The 16,871-nt window shown below is 40.4% G+C and overlaps 1 protein-coding gene across 1 annotated transcript; it reads left to right on the forward strand.

The window, feature by feature from the left end:
- The first annotated feature begins 850 nt into the window (after positions 1-850).
- On the forward strand, positions 851-14,788 carry LOC113067454 (CD9 antigen-like). Its single transcript, XM_026239876.1, has 9 exons — positions 851-1,010; positions 1,309-1,387; positions 9,642-9,744; positions 12,130-12,227; positions 12,506-12,580; positions 12,674-12,775; positions 12,856-12,945; positions 13,035-13,118; positions 14,113-14,788. Exons 2-9 carry the CDS (start codon positions 1,325-1,327, stop codon positions 14,224-14,226), a joined length of 729 nt encoding a protein of 242 aa, XP_026095661.1. The 5' UTR covers positions 851-1,010; positions 1,309-1,324; the 3' UTR covers positions 14,227-14,788.
- Positions 14,789-16,871: the final 2,083 nt, after the last annotated feature.

The following is a 16,871-nucleotide window of genomic DNA, read 5'->3' on the forward strand; positions in this document are numbered from 1 at the left end:
AAACTAATTCTCTGGACCATATCTGAACCTGCTGAATGGCAGGCTTATTGCTCATTAATAGTTACCTATATTTTGGTAATGAGCGTCCCAGGGGTGGACGTAATCTTGGCACATATGCACCTTTCATGTTACCAGAACATTTATCCAGAGTCTTAACCAACTGTCAGACAGGTTATGTCTTGCTCAAAATTTGGCAACAAAGTAGATACATTCAATTAAATTTTGTTCAAGTTTATTTGTAAAGAGCTTTTTATGATACAAATCATTGCATAGCAACTTTACAGAAAATTCAGTTTCTTCCTCAGGCAATCTTCCATATGAACAGTTAAATGTTCTTAACATTCTGTGTGTGTGTGTGTGTGTGTGTTGTCTCAGTGTTCCTGAAGATAAACTCCTTGTGTGTTAAGGGAAACATGCTCGGCATTAAAGCTATTTCTGATTATGAATGAATTTTATATTATCATCTCACACATCATGGGCCGTCATTGTCTATAATGTATTACTACATGAAAACACAACACAAGAACACATCCAGGGGGCGTGGCTGGATCACATCCAGGGGGCGGAGACGCGCAGGTCTAGGTCTATGTACGTGTAACGGAGGCCAGCGAGAAGTGCTGTGCAGGTAAACCTCACTCCCCGATCTCAAGAGACGCACTAGCTGGAGATCGGGGAGTGATCACCGTTACATACGGTGGGAGGAGTCGGGTCTGGATCCAGCCACGCCCCCTGGATCTTGTGTTCTGCAGTGAGGACCATCTCGTTTTCCAGAGAAACCGGACGGAAGTGGTTTCATTTCGCCAGAAACGCGTTGGTCCCTCCGCTGACGTCACTCGCGGGCAGTACACCAATGAGTGCGCGAGAAACGCGTTGGCCCCTCCGATGACGTCACTCGGGGGCCGTGCAGCCATGAGTACGCGAGAAGATCTGCGCATTCGAGCGCAGACAGCAGCACGCATCTGATCTGTTACTTCGCAAGGCTTTGAGCTCATTTATTCCGTAAATAACAGGTGAGTCAAGTAAGGTCACCTTTATTTATATAGCGCTTTAAACAAAATGCATTGCGTCAAAGCAACTGAACAACATTCATTAGGAAAACAGTGTGTCAATAATGCAAAATGATAGTTAAAGGCAGTTCATCATTGAATTCAGTGATGTCATCTCTGTTCAGTTTAGATAGTGTCTGTGCATTTATTTGCAATCAAGTCAACGTGAGTCCGTCAGAAGTGACTTAAACATCACGAGAGTATCGTCGTTATTCTATTAAAGTTGTTATTTTCTATATTATTATTCCCCTGGCTCTTGCAGTGAAATCACTTTGCTCATGATGAACGGGTGCGCGCAGATGTGCAAGTGTTTCCTGATCCTGTTCAACATCCTGTTCGCTGTGAGTATGTCTGGACTTTTACTGGGATTCACGCTTCTTCTTAAAGATGAACGGGTGCTATAAATGTCATGGACACATTTGCATACTGAAATAATAAATTAGTCTCTGTTTCTGTGCATTTACACGATGTGCAGTAAAGTTCGCAAGATCCTCCAGGTTCGACTTTTCCAGATCAATAAAAACTCGAGCAAACCGTGTTAACTACACAATCTTGGCCTCTTTTCTGTCGCAGTGATGTAGAAGACGAGTTTTCCTCCGCTCTGTACTAAACACATCCGAGGGACCGTGTGAAAAGTGTTCCTAATAAAACACTTCTGTCACCAGCTTCAGTTCACACATCACTGCGCGAGTCCTGTTGGTTTTACTGTCACACGTATTTGGGAAAATAGTTGATTTTGCGTATTATTATTTTTTTTATGACAAATAAGTTAATAACTTCACATTAAAACGATGTAGTGTCACCAAATTCAGTTCGCACATAACTGCGATCGTTTTTTTAAATATTCTATATTCACTAATTCACTGTCTTTCTACATGACTATGATTTGTGTTTTATGCATATGTATCAGTTATTTGTAAAACACTGCAAACTATTTTCATTGAATATCCTTAGCTTTGAAAAGATTTTAAGACACTGTATTCATTTTGCCATTCGGGTATTATCTGGTAGACAAATAATGCAACATCTTTCATATGGATATCCCACTGCATCTCTGTACCAGAGTTGTGACATACTCTGTTGTTCTCATTAATTTTATGTTTTGTAAAAATAATTTAAACTTCCATACTGGGTTAAATTCCTAATTTACTTGTCAGTAATGAACACTTTAATTGCAAAAAAAAAACAAAAAAACAACAACAACTAGACTCTAGTGAGAAAATTTGAATAAGCCTTACCAGTGTTGTGATAATTATTTTTAAGGCACTCTACGTGTTAAAAAATAAATAAGTACTGTAATATAATAATAGTTAAATAACATAAAAAAGACCAGTGAAACTTTTCTCCCTCAAACAGCTAGTGTTACTCTACACTACAGGCTACACACAGCAATATAAACAACATATCTGCATGTTCTCACATCACATCGTTCTTGTAAAATAATAATGAGTAAATACACATCAAAATCACTTCGCTGAGAATGAAACACCACTTACCAGCTGCCACGGTGTTGAAAATATCCTCTAACAATTAGGTGTGAGGAATCGTCCTGCTCGGATGAGGTCATGGTCAGGTGAAAGGTCATCATGTTGGTCCTTTTATTTACGGCTAAATTATTATTAATAAATTTTACTACTATTTAGATTGTGCATGGGGCATTCACAAAAGGGCATGTTATTACAAAACAATTAGAAGAAACTGCTTTGAAAAAAGGGCACTTTGGACACCAAGGGGCAAAATAGCAGGTGCCCCTGCACGTGCCTGATTTAGAGCAACTAGAGTAGAGCTGAAAACATGTATTTATTAAACATCAATAACGCCATCTAGTGGTTAAACAATGGCATTACATATGAACATTATCTTTCTGGCCACCAAATTACTCAAATTTGCCTCTACCATAATCTCTTCAAATTAACTTAACAGGATTTAGCTAGAAAGTAATAGTTATTTATTATTATTGTTTTTTTTTTTTTTTTTTTTTTTTTTTTTTTTTTTTTTAAACATTTAAGGTGTTTGGTCACATTTGACTGCCAAGGTGTATGAGAACAAAATAGTTTCATTCCCCAGAATAAAATGTTATTTGTAAAGCATAGTCAACGCAATCAATACACGTTATGTTAATAATTACTAGAAATCACTGCAAATATAGTGAAACTGCTTTATGTCCCGAATAACCCCATTCAAACATATTGACAGCGTGATTTGTTTAGTAATATTGGTTGCTCCATGAACCACGCGATCTTGTGGCGGTGAGATCAAAGCATGCTCTGGTACAGCGAGTTTACTCTGAATAAATATAAAAGATGTTGCATTATTTGTCTAACAGATAACACCTGAATGACAAGATTAATCTAGTGTCTTAAAATCCTGTAAAAGCTAAGGATATTCAGTGAAAATAGTTTGCAGTGTTTTACAAGTAACTGATACATGTCAAATTCGAAGGCTGGCATTGTTCATTGGTCGAACATCGACCAATAAAATGTATTCATTCGCACCAAAGCCCCGCCTCCAGCTCTGCTCTCTCACCAGTGATGCGCGGGTTGATCCAAAATGAGCAGGTGAGCAGGTGCCTGCGTTCATATCGCTCTACCGACTGCAGTAAGTAGGCCCCAATCATTGTTCCAGATTCTGAAATAGCTAAGAAAAAAGCTGTAGAAACTCTGGGTGATATTTTGAGAAGGGTATAACTGCAGCCTGGAGATCTCCAAAACGGGGTGGGAGCTCCAAAATAGGGCGTGGCTTCCTCCCATTGAGAGACAGGCACATGACACGCATGCACAAACTCCGCCCACAGCTGATTCTGAAGTTTTGATTGGTTGTGTCAGTTAAAGTGTTTCCTAAACTATACAACAAGAAACGCTAAAGCTACCCCACACCTTCACCAGTGAGACTGACTGAGTAGCAGGATTGCTGCTGAATCGTGTGGTAAAGTTGCAGTTCAGGAGATGAACAGGTAATAAGATTATACATCATGAGACTCACTGACACAATGACAGAGTTTTATTAACACCCAGCATCTCTACCCTCTCTCAGTGAATGCTGCTTGGAATAAAGCGATAGAGTAAAGTCTTTCCCTCCGCTGGGACGCTCCTGAGTGATTCCTGTCTTCATCAGACTTGGGTCTAAACACCACTGCCACAAGCTCCGGCCTCTGCTCTCACGGAGAACATTTACATCGATTATTTTATTTTAGATGAACTAGAAACAATGTTTAATTTATAAAGTTTTATTTTGAAATGTAAGTCAGTAACAATTGGTTGAAGCCACAGCCAATGGTTAAAGTCAAGTCAAGTCACCTTTTGCATTTATTTGCAATCAAGTCAATGATATCGCTGTAGATGAAGTGACCCCGCAAGTCTTTGCGAAAGGAGACCCCGCCCAATTTTGAAGGTTCTTCCCAATTTTGTAGTTTACGCCCCATTCTGGAGATCTCCGGTCTGCAGTTATACCCACTTTTTGGGTCAACTAGTGTCTTAATCTTTTAGTCGGTGGGTTTAAAAATAAATATAGGCAAAATATTACAGAAAGCTTGAAATGTCTACTTTTAAACTAAAATATTCAAACCAAAATAAATAGGCTTCTCTCTGATTATGTAATTCATATGAAATGTGCATTTCTCTCTGGCATTCATGGCGAGTCTGCTGCGACACAGAAAACACTAGTTTATTACTAAACAATTAAATGTCTCCTTGCTCATTTAGACATATTCATAATCATTACTTTAACCGGTTATTTGTGGCAATCCTTATGTGTGCGGTTATCCTGTAGGCTATAGCCTATTTAAGTAATTTAATTAATATAAATGGGCGACGCATTTACTACTTTTAAAAAATGTGGGTCAGGAAGCGGGTCGGGTACAATATTTTCTTCTTCTTTTTTTGCGGTCGGAGTTGCGGGTTAGTTGAAAACATGGGTCAGATGCGGGTTGTTTATACATTGACCCGCGCATCACTGTCTCTCACATCTGCATATACAAGTACACAAGTGAGTTTTGTAACAGTAATACAGCAAAAAGAGTAGCAAAAGTCAGAGCGCTAGGATTTGAACTTGTACTCCAGATCAGAGAGGTTGTAAGTGCCGACTTGACTAGTGTCGTCACGGTACCAACATTTCAGTATTCGGTACTGATACCAGTGAAAATCCACGGTTCTCAGTACCAATTTCGGTACCAAAGCAAAACACAAAAATATGCTAATAAAATAAATAACTTTTTAGCACTAAAAATAAAACCAAGTTATACAAGTTATATAATTATGAAAAACAGTAAACAAGTTTCACCCAAATTTAATTTGTCTTTTAATTTATGAAATTTAAACACTTTTTTTTTTGTGGGGGGGGGGGGGGGGGGGGGGGTTGCTATTAAAATTAGAACATGAAAGAAATATTGTTATTTATTTCTTTAGAAAAAAAGTTTTATACGTATTTCAACAGTAGTATCAGTATCACATACATTTTACTAAATAATAGTAATATTTCTAGCACATTGCCTTTATGTAAAAATTTATTTTTAGGCCTAATGAATGCTATTGTCATTTTAACTGAACTTAAGACTGGTGGTGATGCTTAAGATATTTTTGGTCATTGAGGGTTTCTGTAAAAAAAAAAAAGTAATAGATCATATTAATTATTATCAAAAGATAATACTACTACTAATTCTACTATCATACTAATGTATATAAAATGCACTGTGAATTGATGAGCTGCTGGGTTCATGAATATTAATCACGTTGTCTGGGTTCGGTCGAACGGTACTAGAGCATTTGCGCATTAGCTCCGCCCACTACCGGAGAAACCGGCGTATCTTCTGCTTGTTCGAAAATGAATATGAATACTTCTAAATGAAATCCATTATTTTGACAGGAGAAGACAACAAAGAATAGTTTACATATAGCGTGTCGATTCAGCGTGGTAAGACTCTCGCTCCGTCTCTCTTTGCATGTGTGAGAAACAGCGCTATCAGTAAAGCGACGGTGAGTCGTGCGTCTTCACAAAGAGTTAACAGAGCATCAAATACAGGTGCGCTGTGCGTAATTTGAGATGAACTGAAAGGTTCAGATCGCTTGATGGAGAGGGAACTCTGAAGCCCAGATGCTGAAATTATTGCAAGCGTCCCCTTATGAAAATTAACCATGGTTTATCTAAATTAACAATAATTTAACCATGTTATTTGTAGTAAATCTGTGGTTATACAAATGGTAGTCAACACGCCAAACAACCATGGGTTACTACAGTTTTACTATAATAAAACCATGGTTATTTTTCGTAAGGGTCAAGCGCTTCAGTCTATGTAGTAAACAAACCCGCACGTCTCTGCCATTCATTCATATTTCAAACAACTTTTGCGGCTTAACATTTACAGATACTGGTCCATATTAGGGATGGGCATTTTGGGAAATTTCTCATTTCGATCATAGATAGGTTTCAAAAATGATTAATCGATTAATCGGGGGTGGGGCTTATGCGGGGGGCGGGGCATGGCCATAATGTACATAATGAAAAAATCTGAAGATTGTTATGAAAATGAAAAAATACAAATGAAAATACAAATCTGACATGAAAATCTGTTTATGAAAACATGAACTCATGATTAGGACAGGTTAGATTATGATTATGATGAAGCAATGTTATTAATAAAGGAGTAAGAAATATCTGCATGAGGTGATTATACCAATAAACGGAAGCTAATTCTATGACACATCCTATGATAAATCAGATAACTGAGATACATATCAGACGTAACATTACAACTTGTATCAGCACAATATGCTGCTAAGTTATGCGTTAGATAGAGAGAGAGACAGAGAGAGAGAGAGAGAGAGAGAGAGAGAGAGAGAGAGAGCTCCCGCTGATGCGTGCTGAAAGATGGGCAAGGACAGATTTTAATATAGATTCATATAAAGTTCTCATTATAAATGTATGGCAGATTTGTGCTATATTTTCATCTACGTTATTAAGTGTAATAGTTGTAATAAAGTTTTATTTTCCATAAACCACCTGCGCGTTTTCGAAGACATATGAATTGCATTATGCCCACAAATATGACGGGGAAAAAGCTCGGCTGAATTATTATAACATCAATAATAACAATAATAATAGAAAAATAAAACATTTAAGAGCAATATCATTATCGGGAATTGCTTGAGCATGAAACGAATCGCTGATATGCAGCGATTTCAGCATAATTGTTCATGTTAATTAAACAGACACTAGTTCTCGCAACTTTTATCTGAAAAAAATTTGCCGATGCAGATGTGAACTTGACCAAAAGTGTAACTCCGATTGCGCTTTACAAACACGAAAGTACAATAAATTCACACTATTGTTATTTTTTTATGTATTCTAATATTTTGTATTGAATTTGCACATTCTGATCAACCAAAATATTATTTAACAGCATGGAAATCACTGATTATTGCTAAATAATTGAATACGATTTAAAATAGGCTATAGATAAAAACTATGACAAACAAATAATTTTGATTTCGTCATCTGTACGAATATGTTTAATGTAATTAGGCTACAAATATATCAGTGCATTTTTATTTTATAAAGACCATTTCATTATTTGATTTAAAAATGAACACACAAAGATACTTTTTCTTTTTTAGCTACTTTATTCAACTGCATTTTTTTAAACAAAATATTGTCTTCCAGTATAACTTTAGCAGCATATTTTGATCCAGTGGTGAAACATAGTTTTTAAAAGATAAAGAAAAAAGTTCACAAAGTTTAACCAAACAACTATTATAAGGTATAAAACAGAGACCAAATAGCCTAGATATTTTAACTATGGCTAAAGCTCAAAACTGAAATAATAATTATTTTAAAAACCACGACCGGTGAAAACATTCAAATGTCTATTCAAAAACATAAGGCGGTCTACGCAGGCGGCAAGGAAGTCGACCGGAAGTTGAAGTCGGCTGCGTGCCGCCATCTTTTAGCAGAACTTCACTTGCGTTAGCATTCCCATTGACTCCGATTCATTTTGGCGTCACTTTGACAGCGAATAACTTTACATCTGAGGCGTTTAAAGACTCTGTTTGTCCATTATTTATTTCTAAAGATACACGACAATGTATAAAGGGCTCCATTACCTTCTATGTTACATTATGGCCCCGTAGAAACAGTTTTTGTAAAAAATAGGCTAACGATTGCGTCTTAACCACTCGACTCTCTGTCGCATTACCGTACAGACAGGAGGAGAAGCTCGCAGGCAATGAACTTAATATGGCGTACTGGCGTTACATTTTAAAATACTATACAAAATAATTAATCAGAATACTTACTCCTGCTCACTCATAACAAAGAGCTCCCCGCTCAAGCTCGCCGTCTCTGCAAGATTAACGATGGCAGTTTGCACGCACAGCTACTAGAAGATTTACATCTGGCAGACAGGTTGCTGATGCCTTCAAGCTTCGTTTGAGTCTGCGCATCAGAAATGGAAGTGCTAAAAAACGCTAAAAATGGGCTTCAATTGTCTCAATTGAGTTCCAATGGGTTCGCTTTGTACATTTCTTTTACAGTCTATGAGTCTACGTGCTCAGATGAGACGAGAGTGCTCAGCCTGTTCACATTTAATTCGCTCCGCTGGAACAGATGTTGCAGGAACAGCCAGGCACCACTGAACAAGTAAACCTTCTCTGTCCCTGAAACTAATGTGCAGCAAATCTTTCACCACCATTTCAGCGAATAGCTTTGTCGTCTTCTCGGTTCTGCCTGCGTTGCATTTAGGTCTTACGGCAAGTGATTCAATGCTCCTCTGAGTTGCTGCTCTGTTATCGCCAGATATTTTATGTACACATTTTAGATGATAGCGCATTGTATTTGTTGTAGATTTGTGTGACAGCTTGACGCTACACAGCTTACTTTAATTTTATAGTTCTTCTCAAAGGGAAGCCAGCCATACGTGACTTTGAGGCCATGATTATCTGTCTTCTTACATCTTTTGAGGCATCAAGTGGGAAGCCAACCAATCAGAGATCAGGGCGCCGCCCAACGTGCTGCCATAACCAATCAAAAAAAATCATCGTTTACGTGACTGGATTTTGAGAATCCGTATGAGTCTGCTGCTTTGCGGTAATCATATCGCTGTATGCTTCAAGAACGGTTTTGAACGGGACCTCGGTACTACCAGTACTTAAAGAAACCTGGTACTGTCACATTTACATTTTTTTACTACCGGCTTGGTACCGAAGTACCGGGTCTTTTGACAACACTAGACTTGACATTGTGCAGAATGAAAACATTTGTGGGTCATTTTCTTTGTGTGAATGTCATTATACACATTTGTAACTATTAATCTACAACTTCCAATTGTTTTGATCATTGTCTGTGTGTGCAAATTGAAAGATTCAGCATCAGAGCTGTGAGTGTAAATTTCAACTTAGAAATACAAATGTTAATATGAAAAGTTCTCACATTCAGATCATCAACCTCTCGAGTTAAGCTATTGATTTACCTCCATAGTGATGGGTGTCTTCAGCGCAGTAGAGGCACAGCAGTTGTTTAGTGTGTGTGTGTGTGTGTATGTGTGTGCGTGTGTGTGCGTGTGCGCGCTGTTGTGTCTGAGGACTGTGGTGTCTCCATGTCTTGCAGCTGGTGGGGTTCGGTCTGGTGGCTCTAGGAATGTGGCTCCGGTTCGGAGCAGAGACCCGAGGGTTCTTCAACATCGATCTGAGCACCCCTGAGTTCAAAATTGGTGCGTTCTGACTTTTAATACACTCTCACTGGCAGACTAGCACTTTTTATATTTTCTACATTGCATGTATTGATGTTACATGCATTAAAAAATACATTTAGAAAATGAACAATGACTGCAGTACAAAGAGTAAAAATAATAAATCAAAAACACAAACTCAAATATTATTCACAAATCTGTCTAAATCTGTGTTAGTGAGCACTTCTTCTTTGCTGAGATAATCCATCCACCTCACAGGTGTGACATATCAAGATGCTGATTAGACAGCAGGATTATTGCACAGGTGTGCCTTAGGCTGGCCACATTTCACTGCTGGTTATATATGCTATATATAATTTTGTATGTGACGAAAAAAATCTTGAATCTTGATAATAAAAGTACACTCTAAAATGTGCAGTTTTACTGTATTGGGGGATCCAAAAACCAGTCAGTATCTGGTGTGAGCACCATTTGCCTCACGCAGTGCAACACATCTCCTTCACATGGAGTTCATCAGGTTGTTGATTGTGACCTGTGGGATGTTGGTCCACTCCTCTTCAATGGCTGTGTGAAGTTGCTGGATATTGGCAGGAACAGGAACACGCTGTTGTATGCTGGCTGCCATATCACCCTGGAGCCCAAGATCGGTTCCCCACTGAAGCTAAGCAGGGTTGAGCTGGTCACTACCTAATTGGGAGACCTGTTGGGAAAACTAGGTTGCTGCTGGAGGAGGTGCTAGTGAGGCCAGCAGGGGGCGCTCACCCTGTGGTCTGTGTGGGTCCTAGCGCCCCAGTGTAGTGATGGGGACACTATACTGTCAACAAACACCGTCCTTCGGATGAGACGTTAAACCGAGCTCCTGACTCTCTGTGGTCATTAAAAATCCCAGGATGCCATATTCACCCATTGGCCTCCGACCATCACGGCCTCCTAACAATCCCCATATCTGCTGATTGGCTTCATCACTCTGTCTCCTCTCCATCAGTAAGCTGGTGTGTTGTAGGCGTTCGTGTTATATGGCTGCCGTCGCATCATCCAGGTGGATGCTTCACACTGGTGGTGGATGAGGAGATACATTTTGAGTGCCTAGAAAAGTGCTATATAAATGTAAGGAATTATTATTATTATTATTATACACCAATCCAGAGCATCCCAAATGTATTCAATGGTTGACATGTCTGGTGAGTATGCTGGCTATGCAAGAACTGGGATGTTTTCAGCTTCCAGGAATTGTGTACTGATCCTTGCAACATGGGGTTGTGCGGTTTCTGACAGTTTGTGCAGAAATTCTTTGGTTCCCTAAACTGATTGTTGTATCAGCTGTCCGGGCGTGGATGCTGGATGTGGACGTCCTGGGCTGGTGTAGTTACATGTAGTATGTGGATGTGAGGCCAAGTTCTCTGAAACGACTTTGGAGACGGCTTACGGTAGAGAAATGAACATTCAATTCATGGGCAACAGTTCTGGTGGACATTGCTGCAGTCAACATGCCAATTACATGCTCCCTCAAAACTTGCGACAACTGTGGCATTGTGCTGTGTGATAAAACTGCATATTTGAGAGTGGTATTTTATTGTGTCCAGCCTAAGGCACACCTGTGCAATAATCATGCTGTCTAATCAACATCTTGATATACCAAACCTGTGAGGTGGATGGATTATTTCTGCAAAGGAGAAGTGCTGACAAACACAGATTTAGACAGATTGTGAACAATGTGAACAATATTTGAGAGAAATAGGTCTTTTGTGTACATAGAAAAAGTCTTAGATCTTTGAGTGCAGCTCATGAAAAATGGGGGCAAAAACAAAAGTGTTGTGTTTATAATTTTCTTCAGTGTATCTTACCTACCCAGATCTGCAAGACATCTGTTAATGATCTCTTTATCTGGAAAGCATCTGGGGTGTATAAATGTCTTTCAGATTGCAGTTTTACATACATTCTAACCCTGATGGCATACATACATCTCAGAGACATCAGTTTGACATCTGCATTACATCTGCAACACGTCTACTGGATGTTTCCTTTCAGATATCAAATAAACATCTCCAAGATGACTTTAAGATGTTTATGATTTAGAATGTATGTAAAAATGACATTTTATAGTCGTCTGTCAGATGTTTGCACACAGTAGATGCTTCCAGATCAAGAAAACCATAAACATCTTGAAGACATCTAATAGACCTATTCTAGTAACGGATTAATTGTATTAATCTAAAAACAGGCAGCACGAGTCTGAAAGAGTTTGTATATTTGTCCTTCTGTAAGTTTCTCAAGAGTGATCGGTGATGCAGTCACATGTTTCTCCAGATCTTCTTGCTGTCACGAGGACTAACGCCATACTCAAGCCTTCTCTTCTGGTTGAATGTGTGATATGGGTCCATGACTCTGTGTGTGTTTAATCTGCAGGAGTGATGGTGCTGGTGGTCACCGGGGTCCTGATGCTGCTGGTGGCCATCATCGGTGACTGTGGTGCCTGCAACAACAGCAAAGCAGCTCTTGGTGTGGTGAGGAACATCATCACTGCAAACACCTCACACTCACTCACAGAATCACACACTGAAGCAAAGCTGTTACACACCTTCAGGTTCAGAGCACCTCCTCAATACCTCACAGCCCTCATCTAATGTCTCTGGTCAGATCCACATGCACCTGTCTAGAGAAGCTGGGAAAGTCATGGCTCTTTCCCTCGTGCATATCTTTCTATTAGAATAGAGAGTTATTTCTCAAGGAGATAAACTAGGTTAATGTGCTAAATAAACATTTCTGTTTTTCTGTCCTTCAGTTTTCTGGCCTGCTGACCGTTCTGATCATCATTGAAATTGCAGCTGGTGTGATGGCCTTCATGTGGAGTGACCGGGTAAACCACACCCACACACACACACACACACACACATACACACAGGTGTCTGTATAACAGAGCTGGTTTTAATGTGTGTGTGTTGAATTGCAGGTGTCAGGTGAGTTGGTGAACTTCTATGCCACAATCTACGCTCAGTTTCTCAACACCAGGAGCCCCGCTCAAGCTGTCACCCTCGAATTATTCAACAACGCTGTAAGATACACACACTCTCTCTCACACACTCACACACACACTCGAACATGTGGTCTGACAGGGATGTGTGTGTGTTTCAGTTCGACTGCTGCGGAGTCGGTGGATCGATTGAGATGTTTGTGCGAGACACCTGTCCAAAAGCCAGCTTCCTGGAGCAGTTCACGTATTCTGTGAGTCACTTCCTGTTTGTCTTGCTCTGATTTCTGGCTGTGTATTGTGTGAAGAGTGCAGGCTCTCATCCGTGTGTGTGTGTGTGTAGAGCTGTCCCATCGTGATCAAGGACGTCTTCAACTCAAACGCTCCGCTGGTGTTGGGAGGGTTTCTGGGGACGGCAGGAATCATGGTGAGTCCGTTGTGTGTCCTGACCATCTGTGTGTGTGTGTGTCCTGTGTCCTGACCGACTGTGTGTGTGTCCTGTGTCCTGACCATCTGTGTGTGTGTCCTGACTGTCTGTGTGTGTGTGTCCTGTGTCCTGGCCATCTGTGTGTGTGTGTCCTGAACATCTGTGTGTGTGTCCTGTGTCCTGACCGACTGTGTGTGTGTCCTGTGTCCTGACCGACCGTGTGTGTGTGTCCTGTGTCCTGACCGACTGTTTGTGTGTCCTGACCGACTGTGTGTGTGTGTCCTGTGTCCTGACCGTCTGTGTGTGTGTCCTGACCATCTGTGTGTGTGTGTGTCCTGTGTCCTGACCGTCTGTGTGTGTGTCCTGTGTCCTGGCCGTCTGTGTGTGTGTCCTGTGTCCTGACCGACTGTTTGTGTGTCCTGACCGACTGTGTGTGTGTCCTGCGTCCTGACCATCTGTGTGTGTGTCCTGACCGTCTGTGTGTGTGTGTCCTGTGTCCTGGCCGTCTGTGTGTGTGTGTCCTGAACATCTGTGTGTGTGTCCTGTGTCCTGACCGACTGTGTGTGTGTCCTGTGTCCTGACCGACTGTGTGTGTGTGTCCTGTGTCCTGACCGACTGTTTGTGTGTCCTGACCGACTGTGTGTGTCCTGTGTCCTGACCGTCTGTGTGTGTGTCCTGTGTCCTGACCAACTGTGTGTGTGTGTCCTGACCGACTGTGTGTGTTTGTGTCCCGTGTCCTGGCCGTCTGTGTGTGTGTCCTGTGTCCTGACCGTCTGTGTGTGTGTCCTAACAGACTGTTTGTGTGTCCTGTGTCCTGACCGACTGTTTGTGTGTCCTGACCGTCTGTGTGTGTCCTGTGTCCTGACCGACTGTTTGTGTGTCCTGTGCGACTGTGTGTGTGTCCTGTGTCCTGACCGACTGTGTGTGTGTCCTGTGTCCTGTGCGACTGTGTGTGTGTCCTGTGTCCTGACCGTTTGTGTGTGTTTGTCCTCAGACACTGGCGCTGGTGTGCAGCTGTGTCCTCCAAAGACATGTCTCAGTGTCTCATGCTTCACCTCCTGCATATGTGCTCCTCACCTCCCCACCGTCAGCCGCCAGGATGATATAACCCTCTCTCTCTCTCTCTCTCTCTCTGTCTCAGTCTCTTTCTGTCTCTCTCTCTCTCTCTCTCTTTGTCTCTCTCTTTCTCTGTCTCTCTCTGTCATCCATCGGATGGAGGCTTGGATGCCTTTGTCAGTCAAAGGTCAAGGGAATCACACCTGAATGTGTGTTTGTGCATTATCTAGAACTCAACTGAATGCCTTTAAATCCCAACTCATTTCTTCAGTCTAATCTAAGGCCACAAACAGGATGCAGAATTCAGCGAATAAATTTGACAGAAATGGAAAACTGATTTGCTGTAGTTTGTAAAGCTTCATTTCATCTGTCAGCATGAATCACTCATGAACATGTTTAAACTCAACATATGGCATGTCTAGACTTTTGGTTTTATTGCAATAATGTTGTGGATTGAAGTAATTTCTTCAGTTTTGAATTCTGCACGACAGTGTTACGCTATAACACACTGTCTGTTACCATGTCGTCTTGATATTTAATTGTCTTGCTGTACAATTAAAATCTGAATGTTTCTTGTTTGTTTTTTACTGAGACATTAAAGTTTCCCAAAGCCATCACAGTGCAGTGTGTTTCATCAGAGGGCAGGCGTGATGTGTGATCAGTGATCAGTCATCGATACGTGAATATATGTGACACTATCACTGAACAAGCATGTATTACAGTGCCATTTTCAAACGGAGCCTTGTTAAATATATATGACGATGTGTGTGTGAATGGAAAATAAAGCAGGAGTAATCAGCAAACCCAGGACTGAATCAAATTAAAGTGTTTTTAAAGTTGTTTTTTAAAGTGATAAAATATAACTTAATTCACACCATATTTCTGATATTATCGATCAATCTTATCAGATTAATTTTGTTATTTTATATCCGTGAGTGCAGTACACCTGCATTGCATTAGCACTCGTTAGCTTGTCATTAGTGTTTTCATTCGAACCTACCGCTATTTTCTTTTCTCCTCTCCTCTCTCTCGCTCCAGTTTTTCAAGTTCATCAAACAACCGCAGTAAGAATATTTCATCAAGCTCGGTGAGTAATGGCTTCTCCTGGTATTGTTATTTGCACCTCTTGCCACATGTACAGTTTATCTATCTCTGTCGCTGATGAGGGATTCACATGTGATAAATTCAGGGAAATAGTTAGGCTGACAGAGAAGATTTCAGAATTAGAGACACGCATCCAAACTTTAATTGAGGACAGTAAGAGTGTTAGGGCTCTAGATACGGCTTTGGATGCGTCTAGCTCAGGGATTCCTGTACATTGTCCGGTTCCAGCAGAGCCCCTGCAGCAGGGCAACTGGGTGACGGTGAGGCAGCGTAGTCGTGGGTCAAAACACCGCTCTTCTGTTCCGATCAAAACATTAAACAGGTTCTCCCCACTCAGTGATGCACCCACTGAGAAACCTGATGAAAGTGCTCTAGTTATTGGTGATTCTATTGTACGGAACGTGAATATAGAGACACCAGCCACCATAGTCAAATGTTTACCGGGAGCCAGAGCGCCTGACATCTTGGCAAATTTAAAAGTGCTGGCTAATGCTAAACGTAAATACAGTAAGATTGTTATTCATGCCGGCGCTAATGATGTTCGACTTCGCCAGTCGGAGATCACTAAAAATAACATTAAAGAGGTGTGTGAACTTGCAAGCACGATGTCGCCTCTGGCTTGCTTAGTTGGGGTCACTTCATCTACAGCGATATCATTGACTTGATTGCAAATTAAAACAGACACTATTTCAACTGAACAGAGATGACATAACTGAATTCAATGATGAACTGCCTTTAACTATCATTTTGTATTATTGAGACACTGTTTTCCAAATGAATGTTGTTCAGTGCTTTGGCGCAATGTATTTTGTTTAAAGCACTATATAAATAAAGGTGAAAGGTGATTAATATGCTCTGGTACCCTCCCCTCCTCTGGTCAGTTAATTCTCAGCACATAGAGACTTTTTCACCTAGATATCACACTATAGAGACTGTGTCTGTTCCCCGAACTAGAAAATACAAAAAACGTCCAAACCAAGTTAAGGCTAACAATTTAATTGAGGTTCAACAAATAAAAAATAATTGCAATATGGATAAACAAATGATAAAGCTTGGCTTATTGAATATCAGATCCATTTCTACGAAAACACTTTTTGTAAATAATATATGATCACTGATAATAATCTAGATGTGCTTTGTTTGACAGAAACCTGGCTAAAACCTGATGATTACATTATTTTAAATGAGTCCACCCCCCAAGATTACTGTTATAAACATGAGCCGCGTCTAAAAGGCAAAGGGGGAGGAGTTGCTTCAATTTATAACAACGTTTTCAGGATTTCTCAGAGGGCAGACTTCAAGTATAACTCGTTTGAAGTAATGGTGCTTCATATAACATTATCCAGAGAAACAAATGTTAATGATAAATCCCCTGTTATGTTTGTACTGGCTACTGTATACAGGCCACCAGCACACCATACAGACTTTATTAACAAGTTTGGTGATTTTACATCCGAGTTGATAATGAAAAAGCATTTATAGACATTCTGAACTCTATTGGGGTTAGACAACACGTCTAAGGACCTACTCATTGTTGAAATCATACTCTAGATTTAATACTGTCACATGGAATTGATGTTGATACTTCTTGTT

The sequence above is a fragment of the Carassius auratus genome, linkage group LG28B, assembly GCF_003368295.1.
Source record: "Carassius auratus strain Wakin linkage group LG28B, ASM336829v1, whole genome shotgun sequence".
In the NCBI taxonomy this organism is placed as follows: domain Eukaryota; kingdom Metazoa; phylum Chordata; class Actinopteri; order Cypriniformes; family Cyprinidae; genus Carassius; species Carassius auratus.